This window comes from Cotesia glomerata, linkage group LG7 (assembly GCF_020080835.1).
Source record: "Cotesia glomerata isolate CgM1 linkage group LG7, MPM_Cglom_v2.3, whole genome shotgun sequence".
NCBI lineage: Eukaryota > Metazoa > Arthropoda > Insecta > Hymenoptera > Braconidae > Cotesia > Cotesia glomerata.
In genome coordinates this window covers 20,505,154-20,525,212 of record NC_058164.1, presented here as the reverse complement: position 1 = coordinate 20,525,212, position 20,059 = coordinate 20,505,154, and the positions used below count along the sequence as shown (strand labels likewise).

At 31.6% G+C, this 20,059-nt stretch overlaps 3 protein-coding genes and 1 non-coding gene across 4 annotated transcripts; 2 read left to right on the top strand and 2 right to left on the bottom strand.

Moving 5' to 3' along the window:
* Positions 1–378, top strand: LOC123269736. The gene has a single exon (XM_044735572.1). It carries the CDS (start codon positions 1–3, stop codon positions 376–378), a length of 378 nt encoding a protein of 125 aa, XP_044591507.1.
* Positions 379–792: 414 nt separating this feature from the next.
* On the bottom strand, positions 793–2,512 carry LOC123269735 (cyclin-T1-like). Its single transcript, XM_044735571.1, has 2 exons — positions 1,693–2,512; positions 793–824 (listed from the first exon to the last, which is right to left on the bottom strand). Exons 1-2 carry the CDS (start codon positions 2,510–2,512, stop codon positions 793–795), a joined length of 852 nt encoding a protein of 283 aa, XP_044591506.1.
* Positions 2,513–13,819: 11,307 nt separating this feature from the next.
* Positions 13,820–13,893, bottom strand: Trnav-aac. The gene has a single exon. It is a non-coding gene; the product is annotated as a tRNA-Val (tRNA).
* A 5,271-nt stretch (positions 13,894–19,164) lies between these two features.
* Positions 19,165–19,981, top strand: LOC123269208 (histone H1-beta, late embryonic-like). Its single transcript, XM_044734801.1, has one exon. The coding sequence runs from the start codon at positions 19,238–19,240 to the stop codon at positions 19,928–19,930; it is 693 nt and encodes a 230-aa protein (XP_044590736.1). The 5' UTR covers positions 19,165–19,237; the 3' UTR covers positions 19,931–19,981.
* The last annotated feature ends 78 nt before the right edge of the window (positions 19,982–20,059 follow it).

Genomic DNA, 20,059 nt, shown 5'->3' with positions numbered 1-20,059 from the left:
ATGATATTCACCAGATCACATGGCTACAGGACGCACAATTATAATATTAATGGACAACAATTGCCGAACTCTTCCTCGATCAAGGATCTCAGGATTATCTTCGATACTAAACTTACTTTCTCGGCACACATTGACAAGATTGTCTCGCAAGCTTACAAAGTTCTTGGGTATATCCTCAGATCCGGGAAAGACTTTAAAAACAACCACACATTGGTTCATCTTTTCAACTCCTTGGTCAGACCGATCCTTGAATACGGATCAATAGTATGGTCTCCTGCTACGAATATAATGATAAGTAAAATAGAAAAAATCCAACGCAAGCTCTGCAAATACATAGTATACCGTCTACGTTCAAGGAATATTGACGATACACAGTAAAAAATTTTTCGTTAAATTTAACACAAAAATTAGTGTTGATGACTTTTTTTACACATTTTGTGTTGAATCATCACTCTATTGTGTTGAATCAACATACTAAAATGTTAAATTCTACACAAACATTTTTACACTTTACACAATGACGAAAAATTTTTTACTGTGTATTTACAGTCAGTACAAGATAAATAGTATGCAGAGTCGTAGACAGTGTGCTGACCTAATCCACTTTTACAAAACAATCAATAGACATATCGATTCTCCTGAAATCTTGGAACAGTTTAGTTTTATCTGTTCAAGACCAGATCTGAGATCCCGTTGGCTGCTGTACTCAATAAAAATAATAAAAAACTACGTATGTTATGGACCAATAAACAGAATTGCGGACTTAGTTAATTATCACTGTACTGAGTTAGATTACTTCGGTGGTACACTCTCCTCCTTGCCATCTAATGTAAAAAACTTATTACTACTCCATTAGTTTATCGATCTGTGCAATAATTTCTTAACTGTATATTTTTTCTAGTTCATGTACGAAAATAATGCTATCTAATCATTTAATTATTTAATCTTTTAAAAACCTTGTATGTATATAGCCGATCGGCGTTTATTCGATTTGAAATAAATAAATAAATAAATAATTACAATAAAAATTTAAAGCTTATTTTTTTAATTAAATTATTTGGTATAAATGTATATTATTTATTTGGTTTTTATAAAAATAATTTTCACAGCTCTGATTATCGCCATACAAAAAAAAATTTTTCGTTGTGTCAAAAAATTTTGTGTATAATACATTAAGCGTTTGTCTTATTAAAATCATGTCATTTTATATTGATACTTATACTTACCATGTAATTTATTAAATAATTGTAAATTTACATCGGAATTTAATTACAAAATTATAAATAATGTATTTACACTCACCGATTTAAAAATTTTTAATAATTCCTAATTGTTTAAAAGATTGTAATTACATGCACTTAAAATAGTGAACTTATGGATAGTAAATTTTTCAACTCGGCTTGAATTTTTTAGCTGGAGTGGATATATTATTTAAATCTAAACTACTCTTACGTTTACGGCTGTTTCTGCTGATAGTGCCGCGAATTCCAAATAATGAATTTCTTACACTTGGTGTTACAGGCTCATTTGATATTGGCACTGACCTTACAGATATATCTAAAGATGTCTCAAAAGCCTTATTATTATTATTATTATTATTATTATTATTATTATTATTATTTAATTTTTGGTTCTTTGTTCTAACAAGATAATCGTGGAAACTAATTATTGACCGCTGAAGTGAGTTTTTACCTTTAAACAACCTATCAGACGTTTTATTTTGAATCGAAGCCGGAGGCACGGAATTTTTCTTAAAAAGATCCATGACTCGAGTTTGAATCCGTGACGAACATGTGTCCAAGATACTTTTAAACTCTTTTTCCATTTTCCATAAAAGTTGATCAGTGACCTTGGAATTCAAGCGCTGGAGCCAAGATTTTCCATCGACGATTTCCTGGATCTTGAAATGAGACCATTTAATCGTCAGATGAACACAAAAAATTGCAATGTCCTTGGGTTTGTACCTTAAACACATTGAAGTCAATTGGAGACAATGAGTCGCTATTTTGTCAGCAAGCCGCGAAAATTCTTTACTCATGTTCAACTTTTGACAAAACTCGATCACATAAGCATGGGGGTGTTCAATTTCAGTCACAAATCCCAAAGTCGTTAATAAAATTAATTCGTCGAAAAGTAATTCATTAACTTTTTCCTTGAAGTTTTCTGAATGTATATTGATCTGCTTAGAATTTTTATCCAAGCACTGGTACATAGTTTTAATCACAAATTTTGGTCTTAAAGGTGTTTCTTTAACTTTTGCAGACAGGAACAAAGTTGCACATGCAACTGAACACTTTTTGAACTTTGATTGCGGGTGGTATGCATAAAACCTATGCATGTAAATAGTTGCGGTATTGATACATGACTGAGAAACTTTCAACTGTTGGCCCATGTCGTTTATCAGACACGCAGCCTGTCGTTTGTAATCTTGTTCTTGCTTTGCACTGATACCCACTCTGGCACTCGGTGATTTACGCAACTCTTTTTTTGTGAAATACCATTTACCCGCCATTATAAAAAAAGTATGCTTTATCTTCACGGAAAAATAATTATCATTAAATTCACTGAATTTTCTAACAAACACGCTTGCACGCTTGAAGGTTAGGAACAAAATGAATATAATATGCTCATTTTTCTTTAACATCTCATCATGTATCGAGCTCCTCCACATTTTGGATTAGTAGTGGTGGAGAAGAAGTAAGAAATTGTACAGTTTAATTTACTATACTATCGGCTGAAAGAGTTTACGGCTTCACGTTGTTTAATTTATTATAGGGTCTACCTTCTTTTTCTAATTTTCCCATAACCAGTTGACACAATATTGTCATTTTTACTCATCAAAAATTATTCTTAAACATTTCACTCACGTACTTCTTTACTATATACAATTTAGAGCGTATATCGATACAATATTTTGTTTATTTTGTACTCTGCCTAATATCATTATTATAGTAAGTGGGAAAAAAGAAAGAAATATCCAATTAGAATTTATTTATTTAAAAAAAAAAAAAGATAAAAATATGAAATCTGTATATATTGCACGACTCATGATGTGAAGCATCAGAGAGTGCTTTACGATCAAAAAATTTGTTTTGCCTCGATTTCGCAACTATTTAATTAATTACACGATTGGTGTTCCACGTAGTCTAATTAATTTGCGCATCATTCAATAGATAATTCAATGGAGATTAATTCTGACAGTGGTAAAAATCAATTTAAGATAATAGAACCATAAAAAATATCAAAATAGTTCAAAGAAAATTCCCGTCAATCAACACAATTTTCCGTTTGAAACACGATAACTTGCGTAAAAAGTCACGAATTCAATCAGTTTTTTAAAGTGACACTTCTTTCAGCGCATGAGGGTAAAATTTTTACGGATGAAACGCAATAATAGTAATATTAGCGTCACGAAGATGTACAGCGTTTTTGTCGAAGAAGAGGGAGAGAGCGATTGAGACCGATTGAGAGAGAGTGAGAAAGAGCGAACGTAGCATGAAGCACATAGCCATGGAGCGAGAGTAGGGAGCAAGCGAGTGAGAAAGATCGAGAGAGAAAGTGAGATAGAGTGAACGTCGCATCACGCACCGTGCCATAGAGCGAGAGGTGGGAGAGAGCTAGTGAGAAAGATTGAGAGAGAGTAAGGGAGATCGAGAATTCGTTTAGTAAATACATATTAGAACTTTAGATGGCAATACATCAATAATTGATGTATAATAATTCAAATACACCAACTAGAAATTCAGGAACGACAATAGATGCTATTTTTACAAGATATTTAGATAGTGTTGAAACACGAACTTATATTGCATATTTTAATAATTATAATGCTTTGGTCACAACAAAACAATACCAATAGAAATCGCATCAAATAATATAAATATCGAAGAAATAAATTAAAAAAATTAAAGTTATCGTTGTCGAAAAAAAACCGAAAAAAATGTTTTTTCGGAATTATATAGAAATTCCTACTTCGATCGATTGAAACTTAAAAATTCTTCATGAGGCCTGAAAAACTGCGTTAAATGCCACCAACTGTGTGAAAATCGGTTTATTCATTCAAAAGTTATTGCGGTTCTAAAATTTAAGAAATCGTGTTTTATTAAACTTTTATCAGATTTTTGAGCTCGGAAAGCTCAAAATGACACGAAAATTATATTTTTGAGCTCGAAGAGCTTTTAAACGGCTCTACCGATCAATTCCAAAAACTAATCAGCTTTTAACATGAAAAAACCACGTCGATCGCAGCCAATCTGGTCAAAATTGGTTGATTCGTTCGTGAGTTATCGTTGACGAAAGAATACCGAAAAAAGTGTTTTTTCGAAATTACTTCGAAATTTTTCGCTCTATCAATTCAAACTTGAAGATTCTTTATGAAGCTTAAAAAACTGCGTCGAATGCCACCAACCGCGTGAAAATCGGTTCATTCATTCAAAAGTTATTGCGATTTGAAAATTCAAAAAATAGTGTTTAGAGAACACTCTCTCTCAGAGAGCTCAAAATAATACACAAATTGTATTTATGAGCTCGAAGAGCTCAAAAACGTCATGCGTGCAATTTCAAGCGTTTAGGTATAGCGTTGGCGAGAAGTTGCAGGGATGGCCTTCAGGGTCAACCGTTTTCCTAATTTTTTTTTATTAGCTTGACATCCACTTTGCGGAGATTACCATTAAAGATAGTTATCTTATTTAGTGTTGTTTAATTGTTATTAATGAAAAACTAAAATCAATGAAAAAAATACACATGAGTGTTTATACACCTATATATATCCGTATCAGTAAATGTTCTACCGACTCTACCGACATGCATGGCAGCTGATGCTGGCGTACACTCAGTGCGCATGAACAGTTTAAAACACCGCACGATATTTGAAATGAAAAAATAAATAAAATAAAATAAAAAATAAATTGTATTTAAATGCAATAGAAAAAAAAAAAAAAATAACAAACAAACAAAAAATAGTAAATTCCAAAAGTAATATTTAAATAAAATAAAAAAAAAATATTTTTTCAGAACATAAACTATTTTTTTTTATTTATCGAACGAATAAGCATTATGAGTCGTGCACTTTTGGGTTTGCCAAACTTTTTTTCGTTATGATATATTTTGGTAGTTAGTAGTTACAGTAGTTTGAATTTAAAAATCTCTTTATTCATCATTTGTTTTTACATGAGTTATTACATTTTTACTTCATCTGTTCCTATTTGTTTGAACAATATATGCAGTTTAATTTTTGTTTCTTAGTATTTAGTTTTTTTGTTGATTTATTCAATGTTTGGACATAGATTTCTGGGAAAAAAATGTGAAAAAAACCCTTTAGATAGTTTTGCTTACAACTTCTTATGACCTACTATATACACTTATATCTATTTAAAGCTAAATATGATAAACTTATGTTTAATTTTAAAAGGTACGTTGTTTTTATCATAGATTCCTACGTCATGTAGGATTTGATGTTGCTTAACACTAATTTCATAAAAGTTGTTTATTAGTGGAATTAATAAGTTTCTTATGCTATATGCTTTATTGTACGCTTTGGTGATATGTAGTTGATAGCTTAATTTATTGTCCAGAGTTACTTCTAAATACTTAACAGGATTTTTAAGATTAATTGTTTCATTATTTATTTCTATACTGAGATCCATTTCACCTTTCTTTAATTTATTATTATAGCTATAGATAATACTTTCAGTTTTTGCAGCATTAATTTTAATTTTTCATTTCTCGTAAAATTCCATAAAATTATTAAGAGTTTTTTATATTTTATTTAGAGCATTTATTTCATTCCAAGACGTTACATACACTGCAGTGTCATCGGTAAAAAGTGCTGTGTTAGTATTTTGGTCTATTGGTAAATCATTTATGTAGTATGAAAAAAGTTGAGGTCCTAGTATTGAATGAACCTTGTGGCACTCCGGCCGCTATGTATTGAGTATTAGATTTAACACCATTGACGGGACTCGAAGATTGATTATATTAGGATTCTTGCTTCGTCCGTCGAATCGAACGTATCTATCTATAGTGACTATAACTCAACGCTAAACGAACATCTACGGCAGCTATTCAACTATGAGTCCTGCCGGCAACAGCGGGCAGACGGACCCCGATGGTTTTACTAAAAAATCTCGTAAAAGAAGAAAAATGCAAGGCTCACTCTCTTAAATCGAAATAGTGACTTTCGACTATGAAATAGTGATTATTCACTATTTAGTAGTGAAAAGTATACCACTATTTGAATTAGTGATCTACTCTGCACTGCAAAAATAGTGAATAGTCACTATAGTCACTATTTCGATTTAAGAGAGCACATGGCAGTGATAGTGGAGAAGAAGAGTATGATGAAAATGAAAAAACTAAAAAAGTTAGAAGACCAGCGCCAATTGTCGTAAATTCTGAAGAGGTTAAACACGATGAATTATTACAATTAACTAAAAACATCCGAAAAGATCTCCCAAACACAACTATGAAACACACAAGAAAATCATTCACTATCTACCACCCTCAAACAAACGAAGATCATGAAAAAATTCAGACACACTTGAAAAGAGAAGGCATCCACTACTACACATATGCTAAACCAGAAAACAAGGAAAAAAATTAGAAAAACGGTTCACCCTAAAGGCCATCCCTGCAACTTCCCGCTAATTCCATTCCTGATGGGCGCTTAAAATTGTACTTATGACATTTTTGAGATTTTTGAGCTCAAAATATAATTTATGTGATATTTTGAGCTCGCTGAGTTCAAAGAAATGATATTTCTATGCGTTTGAGCTCTCCCAGCTCAAAAGTTTGATAGAAGTTTCATAGAACACTATTTTTGGAATTTTCAAACCGCAATAACTTTTGAATGGATCAACCGATTTTCACGCAGTTGGCGGCATTCGTCGCAGTTTTATCGTCCACATAAGTTATTTTCAGGTTTTAATTGATCGAACCAAAAATTTCGGAGTAATCCCGAAAAAACACTTTTTTCGGTTTTCTTTCGTTCACGATATCTCTCGAACGAATCAACCGACTTCGACCAGCTTGGTGGCGATTGACGTGGTTTTTCAAGCTTAAGGGCGGGTTAGTTTTTGAATTTGATCGATAGAGCCGTTTAAAAGTTATTCCAAAAAAACCACTTTAAAAAAAATTTTTTTCTTATTTTTTTTTAGATTTTTCAAAATTTCTCAAAATCTATCGGTCAAAATCGGTTCAAATTCACAGGAAATCTAAGTTTGAGGGAACATTTTAGAACATTTTAGAACATTTTAGAACACATACAGACATAGTGACAACATCGCGGGGGTAGTCAGGTAAGCTTCCTATGACCTTAAAACGTCGAGATCTGATGAAAACTCGATTTTTGCTAAACGGGGTGAAAACAATAACTTCCCGATTTTTGAAAATCTTCGATTTTCTTAGCGGGAAGTTAAAAAGTTCGTAATCAAAGGTCTACCTAAAGTCGAGACCCAACTCATCATCGATGAAATTGAGAAAATTGGAAATAAACCATTGAAAGTAGCTGAAATGAGATCTAAAGGAGAAAACATGTTTCCTTTCTACTATCGGTCAGTCGGACCAGAAACAGATGTCAACATAATATACAAATTAAAAAACATAGATGCATATATTGTCAGGGTAGAACGCTATGTTAACCCGAGACAAAGAACTCAATGTTACAATTATCAAAAGTTTGGTCACGGCTCTCAACACTGCCACAGAAAACCTAAATGTTTGAAGTGTGCAGGCGAACACAAAACACAATAATGCAAAAAAGATGAACAAACTAAACCAATCTGCGCCAACTGCAACTTAGCACATCCTGGAAACTGCAGTAAATGTCAAATCTACCTTAACTACTTGGATAAACTCGTAAAAAGGAAAAATACTCAACACCAATCAAAAAAGCAGCATCCTGCTCTGTCAATGATGACACCTGCGAACTTCCCGGCACTGCCCAAAACCAAAAGACTTCTCCATCATCAACCTCAGCCACTTCCAGCTCCATCAATGACGCCAGCAGCTACACAGTACAACCAGATAACAACTGAAACCCCGATTTTTAGTCTTTCGTTCGTCTTGACAAGTAAAGTGTGATCATTGATTCGAATGATAGATAGATTGGTTGTCATCTTGATCACATCGGAGTGCTGAGAGAAACGGATCAAGATTGACCCTCCTGTGAAAATCAAAGCTAAGATGAAAAAGTAGACCCAGAAGGGTTCACGTTCCCAAACAAAAAAAAGATGAAGAAGGGTACTCAACAATCAACTGACAAGATTAATAATAACAAGGACATTACGACCCACGAAACAAAATCTGAAGGAGATGACACGATGGAAACCGAAGAAGAAGACGAAAATCTTCCAAGAAAATATAAACCAATACCAATTATCATCAAGGCTGCAGACATAAACTACAATGATTTAACAGTACACATTACTGAATTGAGAAAACTAATAACAACTATTTTGATGAAACATACAAAATGGTCACTCACACTTTTAAACTAAACCAAAAAAGACCATGACACCGCTGAAAAATACCTACAAACAGCTAAAATACCATATCATACATACACGCAACCTGAAGACAAGGACAAAAAATTCGTTATTAAAGGCTTACCTCGATTGAACATCGAAACAATAATTCAAGAAATACAAAAATATGATATACAACCAATTAAAGTAGCCGAGATGAAGTCGAAGACTGGTAACTTAAATCATTACCCATTCTACTACCTTTCAGTTAGTGCTCAAACAGATATCAACTCAGTTCTCAAAACCAAACACGTCCATGAATACATTGTACGTATAGAAAGATAGGTCAACTCACGATTAGTCACACAATGTTATAATTGCCAAGAATTTGGACATGGATCATCGAACTGCCATCGTAAACCCAAATGCGTAAAATGCACTGGAGGGTATCAGGCGTTTTCATCCTCGGACAAAATATCCCCGACAAAATATCCTCGACAAAATATCCCCGGACAAAATATCCTCGAGACAAAATATCCTCGAGACAAAATATCCTCAGACAAAATATCCTCGTGACAAAATATCCTCGTGACAAAATATCCTCGTGCCAAAATATCCCCAATAAAATATCCCCGGACAAAATATCCCAATAAAAAATATCTCCGACACGATTATTCGCGTTTGTGTTAGTTTATTATCGAATAAATACACACAAAAATCATGTTAAAAGAGCGCAACACGATTACCCGCGTTTGTGTTAGTTTATTATCGAATAAATACACACAAAAATCATGTTAAAAGAGCGCAACACGATTACCCGCGTTTGTGTTAGTTTATTATCGAATTAATACAATATAAAATGAAAGACTGATTAAAAATAAATATTTATTATAAAATATTAACTTGTTTTTTATTTCTTTTAATTAAATCCTCCATCTTTTTTGTCATACAATCATATGTTAGTTCCCGATAATTCGTATTTTATTAGGGATATTTTGTCGGGGATATTTTGTCGCGAGGATATTTTGTCACGAGGATATTTTGTCGCGAGGATATTTTGTCTGAGGATATTTTGTCTCGAGGATATTTTGTCCGGGGATATTTTGTCGAGGATATTTTGTCGGGGATATTTTGTCCGAGGATGAAAACGCATGGAACCGCACTGGAGACCACAACACAAAAGACTGCCAGAAAGCAATTACCACGTCACCTAAGTGTGTAAATTGCAACCAAGAACATCCAGCAAATTTTAAAGGCTGTAGCATATACATCAGATACCTTGAAGCCCAACAACGAACCAGAAACCAAAAACATCAACTAATCAAATCAGCAGAGACGACGCAACAACCACCACCACCACCACCACCTATTAGACAACAACACTACCCACCTTTACCAAACAACAATAGAAGAAGCATTCAAGACCCCAACAGGATTGAAACTACGCACACACCTCCAAGCAAGGACAATTATAATAAGGCATTAAATAGTAATTCTAATTTAAATCCTAATATTGTTAACAGTGTAGAAATACAAACAATAGCAACATTAGTCAATGAAATTAAATTAGTTTATGAAATCTTTGATTTTACAAAAATGATATCTCAAATTAAAATCTTAAATAGTAAACTACGACAAAATAAGGATAATATAAATGCACAATTAGAGGCTATATTAGATTTTGCAAGAGAACTAGGCTACGAATCTCTTAATGACGCCCAAGATGAGCCTTAAAAACAATAAATCTTTAAAAATAAGTTATTGGAACGCTAACGGATTAACTTATAAATGGACAGAATTAAAAAATTTTATATTCAAACATGACATAGATATAATGACAGTAAACGAAACTAAAATGACTAAAAATAATTTAAGCACACTCCAAGGCTATAAAATTTATCGACAAGACAGGACAGAATAACCGCAGGGCGGAGGGTTTCTCATAATTATTAAAAAATCTATAATTCAATTAAACTTACAGACCATAGAAACACTTGGTATTAAAATAAATAATATTAGTATTTTTTCAATTTATATAAGACCAACAATAAATAATAAATACAACAAATTAGATGTTAATGAACTTACAAAAATACTTAATAGCTCCAACTCCGTAATACTGATAGGCGACTTCAACTCAAAACATACATCCTGGAACTGTAATTTCAATAATTATAACGGTAACATTATTTATAAATTTACAAATCAATTTAACCTCAAAATAGCAGCCCCAGATAACTTCACATTATATCTCACAAATGAGGGATTACCTAGCATAGTAGATTTCGCAATACTAAAAAATATTCACCACTGTCATACAATAGAAACCCTAAATGAATTAGATTCTGATCACATGCCCATTATCTTGGATATAGACTTTCAAATCAACTACTATAATAATACCATACCAAGACTTAATTACAAGAAAGCTAATTGGAAAAAGTTCAAACAAACCATCAACAGTAATATTGAAATCACCACCCAACTCAATACAACAAGTAAAATAGACAACTCGGTTTCAAGCCTAACCAATATCATCTCTAAAGCAATAGACAAGTCGATACCGCGAATAACAACAGACTCAAAACCTGATCCACTTCTAGAACACATACTAACTATGATAAAAAATAGAAACAATCTAAGACGTGCTTACCAACAAACTGGACGAGATTCTTATAGAACTCTTAAAAACGACCTTTCTAAACTTCTAAATTCTAAAGAAATTAATTTAGCTATAAACAATCATAATAACAAAAAATGGAACAAAAGACTAGAAAACCTTAAAGTCTCAAATAATTCGCTATGGCAAACAGCTAAAGCATTCACCAAAAAACAAATACTACGATTCCTACATTACACGGACCTAACGGACTTGTTTTCACAGACTACGATAAAGCTAATACATTAGCAGAATATTTTGAATGAGTACACCACATAACAGAAAACTATAGAGATAATGAAATAGAACAAAAAGCAATCAATGCTTATAGACAGCTAACACAGACAACCATAAACCCGGATGAAATTATACTAAGTAGCCCCTCAGAAATATTAAAAGCTATTAAACAAACTAAATCAAGAAAAGCGCCAGGGCCAGACAGTTTCCAAAATATAATAATTAAAAACCTACCAAAAAAAGCCCTAGTGCAAATAAATCATATCTTTAATAATTGTCTCAAATTATCTTACTTTCCAATAGCATGGAAAATAGCACATGTGCTGACATTTAAAAAACCCAATAAAGACAAACTATTTCCCCAAAATTATCGCCCAATTAGTCTGCTATCTACCCTTAGCAAAATATTCGAGTCTATAATACTAAACAGAATTAAAACATTTGAAAAAAACAATAACACATTTATAGAAGAACAATTCGGCTTTCGTGAAAAAAGAAGCACAGTACATCAATTGGCAAGAATCACAGCACACATATCAAATAATTTTAACTGGAATAAATCAACCGCTATGGCCCTATTAGATATCGAAAAAGCATTCGACTCTATCTGGCACCTAGGACTATTACTGATATTGACAGAAGCAAACCTACCGACATACATAATTAAAATAATAGACAGCTACCTATCAGAGAGATTTTTCAAAGTAATAGTTAATAATAAATCATCAAGAAAACAACGTGTAGTTGCTGGGGTCCCACAAGGATCCATACTAGGACCATCCTTATTTTTATATTTTGTTAACAACATACCCAGAGACACACGAGTATTACTAGGACTATTCGCAGACGACACTGCAGTAGCAGTGGCCTCATGGAACAAAAAACAAGTCATAGATCTCCTGCAAAAACATCTAGACAAAATAAACGATTATTTTAAAAAATGGAAAATCAAATTAAACGCCTCAAAAACTGAATTAGCTATTTTCAGCAAAAAAGTAAAACTTAAGAAAAATGAAACTGATCTCTACATTACTCTTGAAAATGAAATTATTAATCCTAAAACTCAAATTAAATACCTAGGTGCAATTTTAGATAATAAATTAACCTTTTCACAGCATATAACATATGCCTGTGAAAAAACAAATAAAATTAAAGGTATACTTTATCCATTAATCAGTAGAAACAGCAAACTGAGTATTAAAAACAAAATGATATTATATAAAAGTATGATTAAGCCACTATTATTGTATGCTGCTCCCGTATGGAGCAACGCTAGTCAATCAAACCTAAATAAAATAGTAATAATAGAAAATAAAACTCTCCGAATGATATGTAACGCGCAACCATATACATCCAATAGAAAAATCAATAACTAGGCACAGATAAATAATATGCATCACGAGATTAGGAATCAAACTAAATTATTTTATGAACAACGAATCGAACATCTAATAGGCATTTTAAAAATTTATTTTATCACAATGTAAATGAAGTACCATACATCATCAAACATAAACTCCCAAACCAAATACTCCTTTAAGTTTAAATAAAATGTTATTTCCAAAAATCATAACCTGATACATTTAAGAAAACTGAAAATATTGTAAATATTTTCTAAGACAGTTTTAAGTTAGTCTTTAAGATAAATTACACAAGATTTAGTGGATTTTTTTTCAAATTTTTACCACGAAATTAAACAAAACAACTTTATAAGATTTATGAATCAAAAAACATAAAAACAATTGGTTAAGTCTCAAAAGAGATAAGTACAATTTAATATTAATATAAGAACAAATATACATGTAACAACGTTATGTAATGAACAAAAAGATAAATAAATGCTCTTTTAAAACAAAACAACCGGGGTAAAAAGCCCCCATTGCAATATGGCTAACTTTTTTTCCTGAAATACCTTATACAGTGGACAACATTTTAGCCCCGCAGTTTCAACTCTGAAATATCACGCGTTTTTGTGTAAAAAATAAAAGTTTTTTTTTTCTTTCAAATCATTATTCTCCGAATCTACTTGATAATATTAAAAAAAGTGCTTATGGGTTTTAAGATATCAATATCACTAATCAGTATTCCTAGAAAAATTCGCTCGATAATCGGGTCAGTCGGTCATCGGTAAAAATGCGATTATATTTTAAAAAAAATTTTTTTTATGCCAAAGTCGTATGGTACACCTTAGCTTTTCTTGCACGTATTACTCTAACATTGACCTACAATATATATATTTTTTAAGACTATATAATTGTTAAAGATATAAATTCTAATTATTTTTTGAAGTTATTTATAAATATTTAAGTATGGAAATTGTAATATAAATTTTTTAAATTATAAATATAAATATTTTTCAAAAAAATTAAAATGCAAGTTCACGTCAACTATTTTGAATAATATATTTTGTATTGAATCAAAGCAAAAACAAAAAAAGTTAAAAAAAAAAAAACAAAATAATTGTTTTCGCCCGGGTTCGAACTGGGGACCTTCTGCGTGTTAGGCAGATGTGATAACCGACTACACCACGAAAACTTAGTTGCGAAGTAACGCTGGGATGCTAGTTCTTAAGGCTTGTTACATACTACTACGTGTCACTTTACTTTTAAAAATCTTTTTACACGCTTTTTATTAGCTTCACCTGTATGTTTATATGTTTGTAACCAACTTCTTTGGACTTCATTTTGACCCACTTTATTTACTTTCCAGTTTGGTTTTCTATAAAAGCTTGTTTTTCGTTTTTTAAACGATTGTTATTTTATCATTTTACAGCAACAATGTTTTTGTTCATACAGTATAATTTTCTTACTCATGTTTAACTTCAAACTCAAACGTAGCCAGTTGAAATTTTTGAGTTCTATTTAAAATGTTTCGAAAAGCTCAAATGTGAAATAGTTGGTAAAATAATTTTTCGGATAAAAATTCAGACAAAAATCCCTTTAATTTCTTTTTTCTTTTATATTAAATTTTTTAGAACTCAACATCAGTCATTTAACCTAATTATATAAAAACCATTTATAGCACTGCGTGTCCTAAATTCGTATTTAGGACTCGCTCAACTGTTGACTTAAATAAACAATTATGAAACGAGTAGAGAGAAATTTTTTAGGCTACGGGCTCATATTTACGATCAATTCATACATCTCTGCTCTAAAAATTTGACTTTCACCGCAAAAAAAAAACGAAAAAATATATTTAAAAACATTCAAAGCCCCGAAAAAATACAAAATAATAAATAATTAATGATTAAAATTACATCTTTTTGTCGGTTATGATTCAGTCTGACGTATGCTAAAACCTCTATTAATGATTCTCAAATGTTTTTTATTAACGATTTCGCTCAGTCGTAAACATTATTCTGGTGTGAAAGATTTTCTGAACATTATTTAATTTAACAACAATCTTATTCCGTAATAAATATGGACAATGATTACAGTGATTTAGACGATGATTATAATGATTTTGTTCCTGACGAGATAAAAGAAAAGGCGAAGAATATAGCTTTACAATCAATGCCAACAAAATCTAGACGAATGTATGTGGTAACTTATAATGCTTTTAAAGCATGGCGTAAAGAAAATGTTAAATCAAATTCTTTTGCTGAAGATTTAATTGTAGTCTAATTTGATAATCTTTCTCAAAAATATGCCCCTCCCAGTTTATGGGCTTTTCATTCGATGTTGAAAACTACCATCAAAGCATTTGATGATATTGATATTGGTAATTACAAAAAAGTAACGTTTTTTTTTGAAGAATCAAATGTATAAATACGTTGCTAAAAAATCTGAAGTTTTTACAAAAGAAAATATCGAAAAATTTCTAAATGAAGCCCCTGATAATAAATATCTTGCTACAAAGGTAATTAAATATTTATTGATATGTTTAGTATGAAAATGTCTGTATAGTCTAAACATTTGTTTATTTTATTCTTACTGTTACAGGTTTGTTTAATATTTGGAATTTCCGGTTCTTTAAGAAGAAGTGAATTCATGAACATGAAACTGGAAGATGTCAAAAAAATTGATGAGAACACTTTATTTATTAAAGTTCCGATAACAAAAAATAATCAGCCAAGATCATTTACCATTAATGGTATATATTACGACTACGCAAACCTATAAAACAGATAGATTTTTTTTGAATTACCAAAATGGTCGCTGTACTTGTCAGCCCATAGGAATTAACAAGTTTGGTTCAATGCCTAGAACCATTGCTGAATTTTTAAAATTAGAAAATGCAAAGAAATACACAGGACATAGTTTCCGTCGAACATCTGCCACATTGTTAGCTGATGCTGGAGGTGATATGACAGTGATGAAGAGACATGGTGGTTGGAAGTCATCAACAGTAGTTGAAGGTTATATTGCCGATTCCGTTAACATTAAAAAACGTACTCATTCTATGATCACCGATGGAATTGTTTTGGATAAAAAAACAAATACTGTTGGATCCACTCCTCCATCTACTAAACCATCCCCTGTAACTACAGGAGGTTTGTAATTACAAACATTACCGTTTTGAATAAATCAACCGATTCAGATGTTTCGACGAAAAAAAATTTTACAAAAATTTCAAATGTTTTACCAGTATTAAATGAAAAATTAATTTAAACAGCAGTCTCAATGTCCAAACCCAAAGATAATGTTTCATCAAACTTTGACCAACCTTGTTCATCAGCATCAAATGAAGTTAAAGTTGATACATTACGCCATCAAAAAAAATTTAAATCTATTTTGCAAGAAAATACTGTTGCAAGAAAGAAAAATTCAACTTCTCAATTCGACGATTGTGAAACTCCTCATTCATTTATCTGTTCTACAGTATTTTATGATCAAGACTTAGGTTTGTGCGTGAAAAAATTTGAAGGGTCTCAATGTATGGTATTCCAAAACTGCCATTTCACCATTGAAGTTCAATCAGAAGAAAGGTAAATATTCGTTAAGATTTTAATAATAAATAGAAAGTGGAAATTAACATTTTTAAGAAAATTAAAAAATTATAAAGTGACAGTTAAATTTAATGTTATTTAATTTTATGTATTGATTGTTTCAATGTGTGAATTTATTTTTTGTTAATTAATATTAATCACTTTGGATTTATTATTTGATATATATTTGTTTCTTTTTTTTTAACTTTTCATTTGTTTTTTGGGACTGGGGGGGCTCCGGCCCCCCCCCAACCCCCCGCTGAGGCTTCGCCCCTGGACCCCGATTTTGGGCCCACATATATCGCTGCATTTGTAATAAAAAATAGTAAGTGCAACTCGTGCGACGTTGTCGATTACTACAATTAGATTATACTATTAGACTATTACATTTTTAAGCAATTATTTATTTTAGCATTCTAAATTTTATTTATTTGGAATGCTTGCGGTCCTGCTATGCAAGATATACTATTTTTGCTTTTCCTTAATTAATTTTTATATTTAAATTTGAATAAAACTGAAGACGAATTTAGGACACTGGTGCTACAAAATAGTGTAAGATACTCGTGGCTTAAATGAGCGATCATTCACGGCGTGTTAGCGCACTCGCTTCGCTCGTGCGCTAACTTCCCGCCGTGTCATAATCGCTCATTTAAGCCACTCGTATCTTAATGTACTAGAAGTTGGTTGACTTATGGAGTTTCTCACCAAAACGAACAAAATAGATAGATAGATAGATAAAAAATTTATTTGGCTCTGGAACCTAAGCTCCCTCAAAGCCATCAATATTTAAATTACATTGGTTTACATAGGTTACAAGATTACTTAACTAATTAAAGGTTTACAATTAGATTTAATTTGAAATGTTATAAAATCCAAATAGATTATTTAATACAAACAAATAGCTTAATTTAAAGTCATAATAATTCTACAAGAAAAAATATTTAAATACGATCCAAAATAAAGATTGCAATTGTTAATTGTCATGTTCAAAAAAGTGATTGAAGCAAGCATTTTTAAATTCAACCAAATTATCTACAGCCACAGTCTCAGCTGGCAGTGCATTCCAGATACGTATGCCATGAATTAAGAATGAATTATCATACATGACACAATTAGCCTGCGGTATACGAAGATAGTCTTGTCGGACATCACCTCTACGCAGTGCTACAGGCAAAAAGTCTAGTTTTGAGCCGAATAGCTGCCGATAATTTAGTCGAATTTCCTTATAAAACAGACAAGCAATGAAATAGTCTCTTCTCGCTGCAAGCTTTAGCCAACCTAACTTTTTGAAATATGGAGTAACATGTTCATATTTTGGTACTTTATAGATAAATACGTAAACTTTCACTAAATATTTCATTGTTTATTTTTAATTGTGCTAGAATACTCATAGCGCGATTGCACAAATTTGTTACTTGATTCTCCCATGAGGGAGTACTATCTATAGTCACTCCAAGGTGTAATAGTAATAAAATCATTAATTTATCAATTTTTCTGCGTCAATCATTAATTATATTCATAAAATAAAGTACAAAATTTATATTGGAACTACAATTAACGAAAATTAAATTAAACAATCATTTATTTTTAAATTCAAATTAGTGAACTGAGAGTCAACAATATAAAACTAAAGTTGCGAAAATTATTGAAATCAAAGTATTTAACAGTAAATATGATGTATTTTTATTTGGTGATCAGAATTTAATTCAGTGAAATCAGAGTCAACAATAAAACAAAATATTTTTAATTTTAATCTATTAAGCGAATATTGTAAAATTCATTGAAATTCAAGTATTTAAAAGTGAATTTAGTTTCCAATTATCTGATAGTCAATTATTTTAAATTTAAAGTCAGTGAAATCACATCAAACAGTAAAAAAATAATTTTATTTAATTTTCTTAAACTAATATTGCAAAGATTGCTTTTATTTATCGCCGAACGGTGATTTTTATACAAACATAATATCTTTTAGTTAGTAAATTTTTAAAATTTTTTTAATGTGATAAAATGTAGTGATTCTTTGCAATCCTCGCTTTAGCTCAATAGTTTATGACATTATTTCATGATTATAGTTTGATAGTTGACTTATGAATTTAATAATGTTATACTTTTTAAGGTGAAAAATTAGTTAAAATAAAACCTTTTTGAATGCTATCATAATATTAAAACTATTATTTTTATTCATTTATTTATTCTTGAAATTCTAATATCCTATAAAAAAACCTATAGGACTACCAGTATTGACGTAATTACAATAACCAAAACCGTCTCATTACTGAACATTGATTACCTATCTGTTGATCTTATTTGACTAAAAATTGGTTTGATTCTAATTAATTATTAAAATAATTGATTTTACTTCTTTTATTCATAATTTTGATTATTATTATCTCATAAATTTAAAATAACAATAAATAGTCCAGACTGAAAACTCTGCTTGGAAAATCCGGATATATACGAGCATATATCCGAAATAAATAAAGATTTGCAAATTCCAAAAATTAATTCTAAAACAATAAACATTTGAGATCCTTTTACTATAAACATTATGGAGATTTAATTATTATTAAATTCTTTATTAACAATATAATTGAGACACCTAGGGTGTCAGGAACCCTAGCGCTTTCCAAATACCCATATAAAACTTATTACTCGACGATTTTCTTGATAAGTTAACTGTTAAAAATAGTTATCGAACATTTCGTTATAAAAAAAAAGATTTGTTACGTACAAATTCATCGTATAAATATTCAATAAACAATAAATAAACTTTGGTCTGGACACTGTTGAAGAAAATTTGTCGACAACAGTAGAGTGAAATGTGAGGCACCCTCTCTCCATGGTCCGCGCTAAAGTCGGTACACACGACGCAGAACTGTCAGCGCCATCAAAGTTATAACGAACAATTTGTAAAGTTTATCAAGTGTGATTTACAGATTAAAAAACTCCACCATGACTGACACCGAAGTTTCCCCTACTCTAGCTCCAGTTGAAAAGGAAGTTGTTGCTAAGACTGACTCTCTGAAGAAGACGAAGGTTACCAAAGCCAAGAAACCAGCCACCAAGCCAACTCATCCCAGTGCTGGCGACATGGTTACTGCTGCCGTCACAGCTCTTGCTGAAAAAAATGGATCATCACTTCAGGCTATCAAGAAGTACATCGCTGCTAACTACAAGGTTGAGATCGAAAAGCAGTCGATGTTCATCAAAAAGTTCCTGAAGGCAGCCGTTGAAAAAGGAACTTTAGTCCAAACAAAAGGAAAAGGAGCTTCTGGGTCATTCAAGCTCCCAGTCTCCAAGCCTGCAGCCAAGTCCAAGACCGCTTCAAGTGCAAAGAAAGCTGCTCCGAAGAAGGCCGCTGCTAAGAAACCGGTGACCAAGAAGACCAGTGAGGCTAAAGTGTCCGTCAAGGAAGCTACTAAGCCGAAGAAAGCTGCTGCCAAGAAACCAGCTTCTCCCCAGAAGGCTAAAGCACCAGCTAAGCTTAAAGCTGCCGCCGAACCCAAAGCCAAGAAAGCCGCTGCTCCAAAATCCAAAAAAGCTGCGAAAGCCCCAACTGCGAAACCTAAGGCACCAAAACCAAAAAAGGCCGCAGCTCCCAAAGCAGCCAAAAGTCCAGCTAAGAAAACCGCTGCTAAAAACTAAATAGACCTTGAATTTCCAAACTGAAATAAAAACGGCCCTTTTCAGGGCCTAAAAATTTTTCATTACGTATAAAACTTCAATTTATTATTTATTATAAACTAATTTACTTGAGATAATTTCAAAACTCGA